General features: G+C 39.8%; 1 protein-coding gene across 1 annotated transcript; it reads right to left on the bottom strand.

The window, feature by feature from the left end:
• Positions 1–10: 10 nt before the first annotated feature.
• On the bottom strand, positions 11–12,791 carry tab3 (TGF-beta activated kinase 1 (MAP3K7) binding protein 3). The gene is made up of 7 exons (XM_041791064.1): positions 12,618–12,791; positions 11,738–11,909; positions 10,260–11,514; positions 6,888–7,048; positions 6,489–6,582; positions 2,676–2,759; positions 11–922 (listed from the first exon to the last, which is right to left on the bottom strand). The coding sequence occupies exons 2-7, from the start codon at positions 11,837–11,839 to the stop codon at positions 777–779; spliced, it is 1,842 nt and encodes a 613-aa protein (XP_041646998.1). The 5' UTR covers positions 11,840–11,909; positions 12,618–12,791; the 3' UTR covers positions 11–776.
• Positions 12,792–16,121: the final 3,330 nt, after the last annotated feature.

Here is a 16,121-nt window from a genome sequence, read left to right on the forward strand (position 1 = left end):
CATGGTCAAGTCACATAGAATCAGCTCCTTTATTAGGTACAGCAAGTTGAGGCATTTGCACAGGAAATCAACATCTTATGAACACATAATACAGGGTGGCATAATATGCATAAAAGTACCAGGAATATACTCATATGCAAGTGTCTTTAGTGTTCTTCTTTCAGTGAAAGGAGCTCTTATACAGAGCCAGATACAGTGTACAGTCTACATTTCGCATTAGTCAGAACGTATATAGCATTGATTTCATTGTCCCGCATTCAGAGAGAGGGGGTCACAGGTCCTGGATTAAAGTGGAGTTGCCTCCATTCTGAGTTCAGGAATGGGCGCGGTCATGTAAACAGGGCAGTCACTCATCCTGCGTGGAATGTTCAAGGTAAACCTTAGCTCCTCTACATCAATCCTCTTGACCTTTCCGAAGCCATGTCCCCCTGTGTCACTCCTGATTTTATACATTTGCCAAGAGAAGAGACCAAGCTATCCTCCAAAACAAAGCAAAACAAAAAAAAAAAAACAAAGAAAAAAACTTCATTACCCGCCATCAAAGAGTCAAAGTGCACAGGAGTAGTAGACTGAAGCAGGTCAGGTGGGTAGAGAGGGGTAGTGGCTCTTCCTCAGCAGGTAAAAGGTGTCTTACGGTATATATATATTTATATATATTTACTGACAGGGGAAGACCTCTGGACACATTCTGCAGGTTTTGGAGGGGATGGAGCTTATACTCTCCAAGGACTGGCAGGGGAGGGAGCGAGGCTGGAAAATACAGCACAGTGCGGAGCTCAGGTGTAGCGCGGCATCTCGCACTGTTCACAGCGGTTAAGTGCAGGATGGTTGAGAAAGGTGCAGCTTTCACAGTTCCACTGGGCGCCTTCAAAGTCCTCATCCCTCTGAGGTCCTGGCACTGGTTTGGGGGCCTGCTCTGATTCTGGTTAATAGAAGAAAAGCAGTGAAAAATAAAGATGCTGCTTCCATATGTGAGGAAAAGCTAAATGTAAACACAATGACTGTGCCATCAGCTCAGGGACAGAATTATGGCATACATTCAAACATCAAGAATTCAGTGGAAATAGATAATATTCATCACACAGTGAGGGTTTTCATCTAGTTCCCATGCCAACAGATGTGCTTATATCATAAAGAAAAAAGTCAGTAAAGCTCTTAGTCTAGCTTTCAAATATTGTTTTTAAATAGGCCTGTTAATATTAACACGTTAACACTCATAATTAATCTGGAAAGCTTAACGCGTAAAAAAAAATAATAACGCAATTTAATCATATGACTAACTTCCTCAACTTCCTTCTGTAGTCGTCCTGCACGGATGGGTCAAACAAAGCCAGCACTGATGAGTGAGGAGTCAGACCAAGGTCTGCTTGACGGCAAATTTCGATTTAATAAGCTGCCTAATGGAAGTCTGGATGAAACAAAAGTTGTGTGTACATACTGCGGTGATGAACTGTCTTTACACTGAAGCACAGTAAGTCTGAAGTACCACCTCTGGGCAAAGTGCAACTTTGCTAATGTTAGCAAAGACACTAACAACAACACTGGATCAAGCTATGATAATTTATGTTGCTAATGTCAGCAAAGACGCTAACAACAACACAAGATCAAGCCATGGTAGTTTATGTTGCTAATGTTAGCAAAGACACAAACAACAACACGGGATCAAGCCATAACGTCAAGCTACACTGGCATAGTCCAGCAGACCTGGATTTGTCCCCACAATGACAACATCTAAGCTAACTAATGTGATCACTAATGGGTCATCAGAGACTGCAGACCATTGTTGTTGATGACAAGGGGCTTCAAGACATCATCCAGGTCGCCTTGGATGATCTGTACCACAGAACACCTACAAGAACTACTGCCACAAGAATACATGAACTGTATGACAGCTTAAAAAGGCGACTAGAATGGAGCCACAGGCCCGAGCTACTTTTATTACACTGATGAGAGACCACTGGACATCAGTCAGCAACTTCAGCTACCTTGGGGTAACAGCACACCTGATCATTCACTTTACAGCAGAAGTTATTTTGTGCCTGATGTGTTTGTCTTCTGGGCTCATTTGCAGTCTGTATATATTATTGCTCAGTGAATTAAGACGCTCTGATTTAAAAACCACAAATAAGTTTAAAAACTGTAGTTTGTTTAATATTTCTTTATTTAAAGACCATACATTTACTAATTTATCCCAAACAAAAATGCAAGTAAATGGTAGTATTTTAAATGTTAATTTATAGATGATAATAATAATAATAAAAATACATTTTTTAGTAAAAAGCACTTTCAAAGTGCTGTACATAAAGTTAAAATAATGAAAATATAATAATGAGAATAAGAATGATATTAAGAATGTTTAAATCTAAAACTTACTAAAACTAAAGAAATGCTGTGATTAATCAGGATTAATCACAGCACAGTGATGTGATTAACTCGATTAATTTTTTTAATCAATTAACAGCACTAGCTTTAAAACTTCTATGCACTGAATTTAGGCAAATAGTCTACATGTGCAATGGCCAAAACTGTCCTGCACTGAAACTCAAACCTGTATCCTGGCAAGTGAACAAATGTCTAATCCCACCCTGCTGAACATTTATTTTTCTCCTCTTATAACATACCCACTGAAAAAGATTCATGACTCCCTCTGTTATTCCAAGTCAAACAATTCTCACCTTTCTTTCCAGGTTTGGGCGGTACAACAGGACCAGGCTGAATGTTGTCGTAGAAGTTGTTCATTGCTTTTGGGTCAAACTTCCCTGTGGAGCAAAGAAGAAACCAGATACAGAAGTTTGTTTATAAGTTTCCATTCCAGACAGACAACCAATCAGTTCCCAGGCTCCTATTCTCTTTGAGCCTCTTTACTGACTGCAGTGTTTAGACAGACAGCTAAAACAGACCACAAAGTCAACTGCTTCAACCTCAAAATAGGATTCAAATTTAGCAAGGTCATAAACATCCTCTGGTTTAGATCAGATTTTTACATTTTGGTCACATATGTTAATGTCAAACAAGACTGAAAAAAAAGACAAATTGTTATCCAAACCAGACCACCGGGAGTTATGTCACCTCACTTTCATAGCTGCATAATGGATGCTTAATAAATATACAAAAGCACCACACTCTTATTTAAAGTATACTTCAAGGAGAAAGTGTCTTATTTTTTAGCTTGTTTTTATAGGGACAGGTAATTCGGTTTAATTTTCTACAAATTTAAGGATTTGATTTGTTAAAAAAAATCTACATGGGCTATTAATGCTTAGAGTAAGCTTCTAATTTTATTAGCATAAAAATGCTAACAGGCAGCTCAACAATCAGATGTAAACTTTTGTATTTCTTATTTTTGCAGAGGACAAAATTCCTAATCTCAGTGAGTTGCTTTGGGTTGTATGAAAGCTCTACTCAAAAATAGGGGTGCACGATAACTATCGAGCAGATAATTATCAAACCGATAACAGGAAATTATTATGTCCTTATAATTATGTCACAAATTATTATGTCATATTTATGTCATTATTATGTTTTGAAAAACACAAGTGGTATTAGTTAAGATTAGTTATAAATATCTTTCCTCACTACCCCCAGATGTGCATAAACACATCAAATAAACTTCTTTTGTCAAATCAACAATTGAAAAAAATATATCGTTATTATCGGTTATCAGCAATCAGGAGTAGGAAATTATTGGTTATCGGTATCTGTTCAAAAAAATATTTATTGTTCCTCACTACTAAACAATATGTGACTGAAGCCAGAGAAAGTTCCTGCAAGTCGGCATTCCGGTGGTTGAGAAAAATGGATACAAAGTCGTTTTCTTCAAAATGATCATTTTTCGTTTTTTTCTCATTCTATACAAGTCCAACATTTAAACTACTCATTCGATGAAAAAAGTAACACAAATGTGTTTAAAAATGCCCTCTTTTCATAGTTTCTGCGGGGAGACTGAGGGGAGGGGAAAGCGAAACTGCTGGGTGATAATTGGCCACTCAGCCTGCCATTGTCCCCAGTTTCGCACATTGAGATGGACAATAACAAACACTGCATGGCTCAAACTCCGACCCCCGTCGGCACGTAACTACAGCTGTTTCTAGTTATCACCTTTATCAACAAGCCTCAAGATGCACCCTGCAGCGAAGAAAAGTAGAATAGACAATGAAGAAGCAGCAAGAATTATCAACAGACTTGGGATGACTTCAGGATCACTCGACAGTGAAAGTTTGATGAAGGCAGATTTCCTATGGGAATATTTTGATGAGCGTCACCAGTCCGATTCAGAAGCTTGGTTTGGGTGGACTTTATGTAAATGTAGCTCTATTGTTCACGCCCATTACCTGGCCTGCCTGAAGGTAGGAGAAGTCCTGAAACTTTGAACCTGGTTTTCTCAGAGCAAACAGGAACTAGAAGTTAACATTCAAATGAGCATATCTTTGTAAAATATGCTCAGTGTTTGATACATCATTTGAAAGCTTGGAATCTATGCTTTCATAATGTGTAAAAAAATCAAAAATGACCTTGGACAACTTGCAGGAGTTTTTACCTGCTTTGGTCACATATATTCAACACTATCTGACAGGGAAGGCATGTCACAACAACGATGTAACTTATACTATAGATGCACAATAATCAAGTTATATGCAGAAAATTTGAAATTAGATTTATACTTTTTGAAGGGGAAATATTTTACCCTTTTAAGACAAGTTTATATTGGTCTCAGAGGTCCCAAAAGCATGCCTGTGAAGTTTGTTGCTGAAAAAACACTCCAGTGTTGGATTTTTGCATGTCTAAAAAAAACCCCTCTGTTTCAGCCCTTTTTAGAAAGAGCTGTTTCTGTGTCTGTGGCTTTAAATGTTAATGAGCTCTCTGACCCTGCCCCTGACCACACCCCTCTTAGGAAATGGATGTGGCACTCCTGATGTTACAATGTAACGGATAGGGCTGACAGCTTCCATTTGATTGGTCGATTGTTTGGTCAAAAAACTTTTGTTCAACCAAGATCACCCTGGTCTGTGAGTCGCCCCCCCCTCCCCCAAGGCGCTGGTCAGGGGACAGAAGCATAGTGTGCAGCTAACTAATACAGAGAGAGTGCTGCTGGGGACAGTGGCGCAACACAGCTCTAGAAATGCAGGTAGAGAAGCACACAAAGATACGCAGAGTGAGATATTTTCTGATATTTTACAGCACTAACACTCAGAAACAACACATCAACTCGTCACAAAGTTGCAGGTCATTTGTATTGAAGTGGTGAGTGTCTCTGCTCTGCCCTCCCTCACTGCATCAACTCCCGCGGTGAGTTTAATTCATCTGTCGGCAAATAGGCTGCGTGGTATCATCTCCTTTTATAATCCCCTTAAAGTGTTCACGTTAGCGTTAGCTTCTCTTACAGACAGTCAGAAAGCAGAGGACATAAAAGGCAATGTCTGTTGGTCACTAAGTCCCGACGAGCAAACTTTTTCCCCTCACCTCAGTAAATAAACAGCTGCCGGTCAAGCAATCTGTCAATCAAATGAGATGCGCTAATTAGTGCACAGTGAGCGTTTTTCCTAAATATAATCGAAACAATTGTGGTACACAAAAAGCTAATGAGACATATTTTGGTTTTTTGAACCAGGCTGTAAACCAGTTTATTACCTCCGCCAAGGCGGTTATGTGATCAGCAGGGTTTGTTAGTTAGTTTGTTTGTTCGCAACATAACTCAAAAAGTTATGGATGGATTTTGATGAAATTTTCAGGAAATGTCAGAAATGGCATAAGGAAGAACTGATTAGATTTTGGGAGTGATCCGGATCCCAATTTGGATCCAGGAATTTTTTTTAAAGGATTCTGTACTATTGGAAGATAGGGCTAATGGCAGGGGTCTGCACTCTCTGGGTGCTTTTCTAGTTTTGAGTGTATTAACATCTGGTGTTTCTTCAGCCAGCCTCAAAGGGACACTTGTGGTATTGCATTTTTTGTACTTCCGCATTGGCTTACTTATTGGACCGGAGGTTGCCACTAAGAAAGACAGCATGTAAGCAGAAAAATGCCCAAGGGTCTTTCAGGAAAGCAAATGCCCATGTGTTCACTGGCACTGGGAAGATTGCTAAATTGTTCACAATCATAACCAGGCATCTCTTTTTACTCTCTTTTACAAAACACAGCTTCTTGTAAAATTACAAACTACAAGAACTGATTCCACAAACTGGGATTTAAGGGGATTTCTGAGGCAATAGTGTTATTAATTTAAAACATTAAAGAGGATGTACCAGCGAAACACATTTCTGGACCCAAAAAGGGTCAACCCTGGATGGGGATGGATCCTGTCAGGTTATTTAAGATGCTGCATCTGTATGCAGAGTGATGGAGCCTCATCCATCATGCTGGACTCAACCTGGTCTGCTTCTGGGCTTGGCTCCGTCAAGATCAATACTTTCAAATTTATCAGACATGCACTTCAAAGGTTCATGTGTTGGAACGTGCATTAATGTTTGTGTGTGTTTGAGTGTGTGTACCTCTTGATTGCAGAAGATCTGTCTCCTTCAGGGTACAGTCGATATCAATCTGAAGCTGTCTGTTCAGACTTCGCAAACGGGTCATCTCTTCAGGCTGCAGCCAGTGCAAACACAACAACCCAGTTAGACTAGACCAAAATAGATAACCAGACATTCCCTCTTTTAAAACTTCCTCTCACAATTAAAATATGGACAAAACATCTCCATATGATACATTTGTGTTATTTGCCTTCTTAACAATGAATTTCAGTAACATTTAGTGAGTAAGAGTAAGAGTACAGTTCTTAGCTATATTTAAAGTAAAATTAAAATTCATTGAGTCAGTTGGTGTCACTTTTATGAATCTGTAATGACATAAAATCATGAAGAGTTAAAAAAAATGCATATTTCAGCTCTTACTCTAGGTATAAGACTGGTAGAGTTCACTCGTCTAAAGCGCCTTTGAAGGGCGTCATACTCCATATTGTTGACATCAGCCTTTAGCTGCTCTAGTTTCTGCTTCTCCAGCAGCAGCTCCTTCAACAGACGCTCCATTCTAGCCCGCTGGTGGAGCAGGAGAGCTGGAGAGGAGAAAAAAAAAATCAAGGAATCCTGAAGCTACTCAATATAGATACATGAGCAGAGAAACTGAAGTAAATAGAAAAAAACACAGGCACCAAAAAATGTGGATATAGAAGACCAGTAAGATAACGTTCATATAAATCTAACTGAACAAAAATGTTACAACTAAACATGTTTAAAGACAATGCAATTTAAAAATGTTTCAAAAATTGTTCAATTCTGGAGAGAAAGTATGTATTATGTATTATAAGCAGGCAAAGGTGGTTGCAGTGAAGAATCTGAGAGATCTGGAACAATACAAGTGACAATGGATGCGGCTTGGTTAGCAAATGGCACACTCAAAGAGGATTGGAAAATGTTTGGATGGTTTATTGGGACAAAGGAGAAAGATAAAGAGTTGGTGCCAAGTTTACAGTATGAAATCAGAATTCCTTGTTTTTACTTTGAGCTATACCCAGTGCTCTATGATGGTAATAGAGCAGTTATAATATACAAGCACATTATACGATCCTGTGACTTTGGTTGACATTTGCTTTTTTTCATTCAGGATATGACCGATAAAAATGAATCTTTTCCTTTAGAACAGGAGTATGGTGATTTCTATGAAAATGAAAATTATTTAGCTGAGCCCTGTTAGAATATATGAAGAGTCACACTTAAGTTTTTTGAAGTCAACTGAACATAAATCATTTAGCTTTGAGAATGACATTGATCCAGATGCAAATTTTTACAAAGATTGAAACTCTGATTCCAAATACTACATGGAAAATCAGTTCAATGAACTCAGTCTGGATGGTTTTTCAATTCTACACTTTAATAGCCGAAGCCTCTATGCAAATTTTGCTCAAATCAAAGAAAATGTACAATCATTAAACATGGGTTTCAAGTCATTGCCATTAGTGAAACTTGGTTGACAAATGAAAAGGGTTCTAATTTTATGTTAGAAGGATACAATCATTTTAGTGTAAACCGCAAAAATAAAAGGGGCAGTGGGGTGGCCTTCTTTGTACAGAAAGATTTTCAGTGTAGAGTGGTTGACAGTACAGTTGTGGATGATATCATGGAGAGTCTTACAATTGAAATTCATTCCACTAATCTGAAAAGTATTTTCTTGAGTTACATATATAGGACACCTGGCTCTTGCATTGATTCCTTTGTTAATTCAATGGTCGACATTTTAGGTAAGGTATGCGATAAGAAACAACTTCAACAGCTACTTTGTAGATGTTGGTGCTTCTTTGGCAAGACAGATTATTGTATCTGATGACAAAAAACATATGTTTAATAACTTGATAAACACTAATGCTAGTTCTATGTTTTTAAGCGGGGTACATGAAACTGAATTATTATTGAAATTGTAAAAAAATTAAAAAATAAGAGATCAATCAACATACACTCTATTGATACAGTAATTATTAAAGATGTTATTGATTATATTATTAGACCTTTGACCTATGTATGTAATCTGTCTTTCCAAAAAGGAATATTTCCTACCAACATGAAGTTAGCAAAGGTGATCCCAATTTACAAAAATGGAGATAAACACTGTATGGAAAATTACAGACCAATATCACTTCTGCCACAATTTTCTAAAATTTTAGAGAAGCTGTTTGTGAAACAATTAAATCTGTTTATTCATAAAAATAAATTATTAAGTGATGGATTCAGAGAAAGCAGAACTACTGCTTTTGCAGTAACGCAAATGGTCGAAGAAACAGCAAATGCCAATGAAAATGATGAGTGTTCTATTGGTCTGTATATTGATCTGCAGAAGGCTTTAGATACCACCGATCACAGACGGTTATTAAAGAAATTAAAGATGTATGGGATACGAGGGGTTGTTCATTCTTGGCTGGAGAGTTATTTAGGTGATAGACATCAGTGTGTACAAATTAATGATACTGTGTCAGCATTTAGAAAGATTACCTGTGGTGTACCACAAGGATCAGTGATTGGTCCAGTACTGTTCATTCTTTATATCAATGACATCTGCAATGTGACTGATTTTTTTTAGATACGTAATATTTGCAGATGATACAAATTTATTTTGCTCTGGTAAGAATTTAAAAGAACTTTTGTGTGGTGTAGAAAGGGAGTTGGAAAATCTCAAAGTTTGGTTTAATGTCAATAAATTATCTTTAAATATTAAGAAAACAAAATTTATGGTTTCCGGGAATCTAAAGGAAAGTGATGGTAATATTAAATTAAAAATCTGTAATGCTGACATTGAAAGAGTTTTTGAGACTAAATTCCTTGGGGTTGTCATCAACCAAAAGTTAACATGGAAACAACATATTGAATACATTAAAGGGAAAATTTCAAAGTCAGTTGCAATTCTATATAAATCCAGAAATGTATTAAATTCTAAGGCCTTGCATTTAATCTATTACTCATTAATTGTTCCCTATATATCTTATTGTGTGGAATTGTGGGGATCCACCTTTAAAATTACCATAAATTCAATAATAAAACTACAAAAACGAGCCATACGTATCATCAATAAGGCAGATTAATATCTGTGATCCCAATAACAGTCAAAAAAATTATGAGTATGATTTTGTCATAATGGGGCAGCCCTTATTATGAACTATAACAACCAGATAGCAACTTTAACGCATCGAAATAACTGTCATTGATGACTTAATAATCAACATATCTTTGTCACAATTTCAGCAAAGTTGTAACATAATGAAATGTGGTAACTATTTCCTACTGCAGTAGTTATATTTTATTTAATGTCCAAAAAAGTGCAATTTTTAGCTAAAGATAATCTGGATCTTGTCTAAAGTCTGTGACTGTATGAAATCTTCAATAATACAACACTTCATAAGGCACACATGACTATCAGAATCTAAGACTCTGGTTTACAGGGTAATCCTTTCAATACTTAGTGATCATGAGTTAAATTTTTATAGAACTTTAGTTAGATTATAAGTAGTAGTGAAGAAATTTATGTACAGAAGAGTGTGGCAGGTAGTACACATCCTCAGCTGGAAACAGGCTGGGGTTCAGGTTTTTTTTTTTGGTGTATGTAAAACCCACCAAAACAAAAAGCTAACAAGCATGCAAACAAAAAAGTGCCCCCACACATTACAAAGCAGCTGTTCCACTGTTTCCACTAGAAATTTCAATTCCCTCTATTATGAAGTCAGTTATTCATCAGGATAAAGCCATGAGCACTAGAGAGGAGAAAAAACTGTAATCTTCTACCTTGTGTATAGGCATAGTCATCAGAGCCTGAGCTTGAACGTCTGGGCATTTGGTGAAACTGACTTGCAGTGTTTCCCGGTAGAGCTGAGATGGGCAGGATGGGTGCAGGGGCAGCGTTGTGCTCCCCGTGGTCTACTATATTCAACAGAGACTCTGCCTCAGCCACTGGCGGCGAGCTGGGAGGCCTCTGGGCCTGTCCTCCTGAGGACACTTTGATTTTGAAGGTGTAGGCAGACTGGCCTGGCTGAGGAGAGGAAGCAGGCCGAGGCCTTGCAGGTCCTTGATGCTGCAGGTACATCCCAGGGTGGAAGGATGCCGGGCCTTGAGGTCCTGTCATAGTGATGCCCCTCGAGGGTGAGCTTGGTGAGGGGCTTGTGGCCATGTATAGCGATCCTTGGGGATGGGGGTTGTGTACAGGTGAGCTGCTGCGAGGTCTGGGACCCTCCAGGGTAATCTCTATCTGGTTCTTGAGTGAGCTTTTAGTGTGGTAGGGCCTGTAAACTGCTGGCTGCTGGGGTTGTTGCTGGTGATGGTAGGGCATGCTGGGAATGGTGGGAGAGCTAATAGGGAGGAAAACATATTGCTGGTGCTGAGGTTGGGGCTGCGGTTGGGGCTGTGGTTGGACCTGATGCTGGGGGGAACTATATGGGGAGCCATATGTGGGAGTACTATATGGGGACTGCTGATGCTGATATACAGGCGCCCCTGAGGAGGACCAAGGCGCCGGCTGTGGGCTCTGGGAGGGAGAGGGTCTAATATACAGGGTGGTATTGGTGCTGTTAGGATAGTGCCCTGGGGGAATCTGCAGAGCTTGTGGGACAGTGGGTATAGTTTGTGAAAGTGTGACAGTTATAGGGTTCATAGTGTAACGCGGGACTGGGGAATATGTGGGAGACATGCCCTGCATTGTTGGTGGAGGGGTAGGAGTGCTAGCTGACCGGCTCTGATCGTTCATGAAAAAGGGGTTGTAACCTGGAGAGGGGGCAATGTTTGCAGGGGCTGACAGTGGCTCGGGGTAGCTGGGTCGCTGCGGTTCAATGTGACTATCACTGGTGCTGTGCACTAGTGAGCGCCCCACTCCTGGTGCTCCTCCATTTGCTTTGTTTGCCTCTGAGCCAGGGTAGCCCAGGCTGATGTGCAACATGTGGTTTCGGCTTAGTCGACCATCCTCAGGGCTGTGATGGAACTCTCCGTACAGGTATCTATTACTCTCCTGAGCCAGCAGGTGGCAGCAGAGATCCAGGTTATTGTTGTTCTGAGACATCAACAGGGAACAGTGAGAGCTATTAGGCATGGATCAGATGGAGAGCTCATCTTGTTGTCTTACTGCCCGATTTAAAAGAAAGAGCTTGAATCCTGTTATTTAGTACTACCAACAAAGCATCCAAAATGCCTTTATACAAGTTAATATAAAAAAAATTACAATTGTCAACATTGTCCAAACATGGATGCACAAGTATGTGTTTTTGTGTGAATACCTGAAGAAGGCACTGTGACACCACCCCCTCTGGGATCTCGGGGAAACGCTGCTTTAGATCCTGCAGGATGTGATAGTCGAGCTGAGAGCCCCCCTGCGCCATCCTGAGCCAACACAGAGACTCAACGAGCCCAAAAATGAAAACGCTGGGATAAACGACGTCGTCTCATCCCCTGAAGACGTACAAACAACAGACAAAACTGAGCACAAAGCCCAAAATGCAAAGGGAGTGCTCTCAATAATCTGATTAGCACTGTTTGCCTGCCAAACGTCTGTCACACACCCAATGTGTCAGCAGTAATTACATCAAGCATATCATTTAAAAGGTCTTTACAGGAGATGTCACCCATAGCTTTACAGCGAGGCGCAATATGTCAACACAGAAGGTGAAACGACAGAAATCCAATGGGCAAACATGAGTGTAAAGCAGTCAGCTAAATTGCTTTGGTTTCACTTTAGCACGCGAGCGCTAGTAAGGTGCTTGCCAGTCTGTTGTTGTTTGTTTTGCCATACTGTTGCACCAAGCAACGACGACATACCATCGCTAGCTAGCAGGCTAGCTCTCAGCATCAGTTAGCCTCCGAGTATCACTCAAACAATCAACACACCGGCATGACGGGTCGCAACGACAGAAATAACATTCACATTCCTAGAAGAGCATCCATAGTTAACCATAAATAAATTAGTCAAACATCTCCTAAACAAGTCACTAGATCAAATAAGATTGACTCAGTTCGTCAGGTGCCTGCCAGCTAACTATGCTAATGCTAACTTAGCTTGGTACTGTTGGCTGGTCAGCTGTCATACGCCTGGGTGTTGATGGATTAGCTTGCTAGCCATGCTAAAGTCAGGTAGCCACTTTCGACTTCATAAAATCTCACCGTAAGTTAAGAGTCTCCCTCGAGTCCCGGACCACAGTTGAGTCTTGAGGAGAGCTGTGATAGTTTTCAGATTGTGCAGCTAGGTTTGTCAATTGTTTGTTTCGGCTGAATAACTTGTAGTTTCGCATTCCAACGTCAGGGCCCTACCGCTGAACTGCACACGAACAAGCTGTCTATCGCGATAATGTCAGTTTCCACAACCAGGAAGTTGTTCGAATCGGCTGAATCGACACTGTCAGTGGTGCGCATGTCTGTCTGCCTGCCGTCTTTTATGAAGAACTATTTTATGAATCAACAGCTCCTCGACTGTACCCTTTTTCAAGACTGTATTTTTTCAGCTGATAAATGTTGCAAAAAAAAAAAAATCTAATCACCCTACTTTCTAAAGAATGTTTCCCTTCGCCCTAAGAGGATTTATGTTAAAAAGATACTCTGATTCTTCGACCACGAAGAGAATTAGATGGGTCTATTTGAAATGTTCTATTCCGAAAATGTGGTAGAATCTCAGGAACACCTTTTCTTTTATTGCTACGGTTCTCATTTATTTGGGAAACATGTCATTGCATCGCATTTTATGAGGTAAATCTGATTTAGAGAATATTTTTTATATACAGTTGACAGTTGAAAAGGGATTTTAAATCAGTCATTATTTTGCATCTTGTACACATCTATTCTCTGTACAGTTTTGCAAGTCTCAGCGACAAAGAGAAGAAATAGCTTTTTTAAAATTAATTTCTATTGGTAGTTATGTGAGACAGTGTTTTACAAAGATCAAGAAACCATTCAGCTACAAGTTTTTCAAGATTTCCTGTCATTGCCTACCTTTTCAAATGCGCGTGTTAAAAAAAACCCTGCATAAAGATCAACAGTGTCTTTAATACACACTAGATTTCTAATTTTTTAGAAGATTTAAAATGTAAAATCCAATGTAGGCTGCCATATGTATGCAAGACACTCTTTATAGGAAATGGTTGCATATCAATCTTCTGCTATATACAGCACAATCCTTTCAGCCGTTTTAATTTTAACCCAAGGGCAGTTTCAATGAAGAGCACAATAAGGGAGAATTGACTGTAATGTTGATCAGTGTGGAGGATGTGAGAAGAATATGTAATCACTGCCTAGATTGCATTGCATAACAGTGGCAGTTTATATGTAAATTTTTTTCTCAGACTATAGAAATATAGTGTGTTTCTTTGTACAGCATACAGACTGTTTATCTACTATGGACAATATGCCTGGGGGATTACTGTTAAAAGTGAATTAAAGCGCCCTCTAGTGGACAACAGAATTTAAACGCTTACGTGTGCACAGTTACTGAAGAAATGCCTGCAGGACTTGCAGCTGAACAGTGTCCCTGAAGTAAAATACAGTTCATTTGGAGCTTAAGGTGAAACCTTGCAAGATGAGTCATGTTTAACAGTGTGTTCTTATTTTTTGTGACACAAGGATATTTCTCTGAATACTCCAGAATGAGATGGGTCTTTTTCTACTTGTGCATATTTATAAATGTGTGATGTGCAGGTTCAGTGAAGTCCTTCTCACATGTGAAAATATTTGGGTAAACACAAATATTACTTATGACTTACTGTATTAGACAGTTTGTTACAGCCTGTGTGGTTTGTCCTCTTTTCTCTGGCTCTAGGTGCAGCTAATGACTGCTTGCTGAGGTTCTGTGCTCCTAAAACATCCAGAGCTTGCAGAGGAGAGAGGCTTTAAGAGTGGGGGCTGCTGTGTCTTGCTGACTCTCTTTCAGGGATTTCTGTATTCTTGTAGCTTGTTGCAGTTGTCTTTAGTTGAGTTGGTCTAGGTCTTTATCTTCTAATGAATCCCTTGGATTTGACTCCTGATTTTTTGGGGTTTTTTTTGTTTTTTTTTACTAGTAACATTTCTCTTATTTGTTCATCTCAAAGGGCATCATTACAGGGTGGGGTGTAGTACAGTTTTCCTTTACTCTCTTACCAGACTTTATGTAATGGACCAGCTGTAAACCTGGAATTATACAGCATTTTCAATGAGAAATGGAACTTTAATCCAATAAAACAGGCATGGACTGGGAGGCAGGTGGCCCAATAGTCAATTGGGCCCTTAGTATGAGTGTGGGAAATGCTTGGGATGGGGGCAAAAATGAGACAAATCATAAGCCTTTATGATTTGTTGCATTATATTTTGATATTTTGAAGTGTCCCTGTTTCTGTAGAAGAGTGGACAGGTGGTGTAGGTGCATGCATCCACCAACATATTGTATAGATTTGACCTGCTGAGCCAGTTTACTGCAGCTTCAGCAGGGGGGCTTGGGCTGTACCATCACAGAAACATTCACAGGGGTAGCAGGGCTGAGCTGCAGCAGCTGCGGCTGTAAGGCCCAGTCTGACTCAGGTTAGCTGTCCTTACAGTGTTGACAAGTTGCCACAACTGTGGTGCTATTTAAAGCAGTCTCCTTGTTGTCCCTGATGCCCTGCAGGATGCAGAACAGTGGCGAACGGAGCCCCTTGGCCCCAAGAGTTTACAGGACAGACGTCCACCAAACAAATGCCTCAATCTGAGCAGGAAGTAAATAAATCAGTGGAGTGAAAAAGCCTTTAGACTCTCTGTAGGGAGAGCAGCATACCATGCCAGCTTCCAGGTTGGACTCTAAGTGTAAGTATAAAATATTTGCAGACATCTTTTTATTTTCTTGTACTCAAATACAATTTTTGATAGTTATGGGTAATCTTTTCTTCCTCACCTTCTAATAAACTCTGATATTTCATCAAATGAAAGCCCAGCTGTTTCCATCTCCTCTCTTCCAATGACGCTCTTGCTCTCAGGTTTCACTTCTCAGTACAGTATTAGCCGGAGCTTTGGCCTTTTTGTTGGGAGAACCCCGAAACCTCAACGACATCAAGTGGACATATGGTTATGTAACATTTGCTGTCAATCCTGACATTTACATTTAACCTGTCAGGGTTTCATAACCTCAAGCAGTGTGCTCAACATAGTTTCAGTAAATTACAAATACTACAGTTATTGAGGCAGAATTGATGCAGAAAGAAAAGTGTTTGTGTCCCACCTTTCAACAATCTCCAAAGCATTCCTTGAATACTTGAATGGGGAATTGCTTGGTGGGATTTCTTGCCTCAGGCCTGTGTGGTCAGTGACTCAGCAGCTGTGCCTGGAGCCATTATGGCAGGCAAAATGTGTCTGCCGCAGGGTTTCTATTTACATCCACCCACAGAAATATACTGAAAATGTTCAACTGTGGCATCAGGTAGTTAAAGGTTTTTCTAAGTAAAAGTGACCTAATCTTTGGTTGGCTGTATGTCAGCCACCATGTCATAGCTGCATGACAGCAACATCCAGGTTAGGCGCAATAACAATCGACAATAATGGCGCTCTCGCTGATAGGTTGGGAATCTTGGCTTTAGCATGCCAACAAGCAGATAACGACAACATCTGTCTGCATTTAGACTAAAGGCCTCCCAAACAGTCCCGATGAGAACAGAGTCCAGTTCACAGTTCAAG

Source organism: Cheilinus undulatus, linkage group 7 (genome assembly GCF_018320785.1).
Source record: "Cheilinus undulatus linkage group 7, ASM1832078v1, whole genome shotgun sequence".
In the NCBI taxonomy this organism is placed as follows: Eukaryota; Metazoa; Chordata; class Actinopteri; order Labriformes; family Labridae; genus Cheilinus; species Cheilinus undulatus.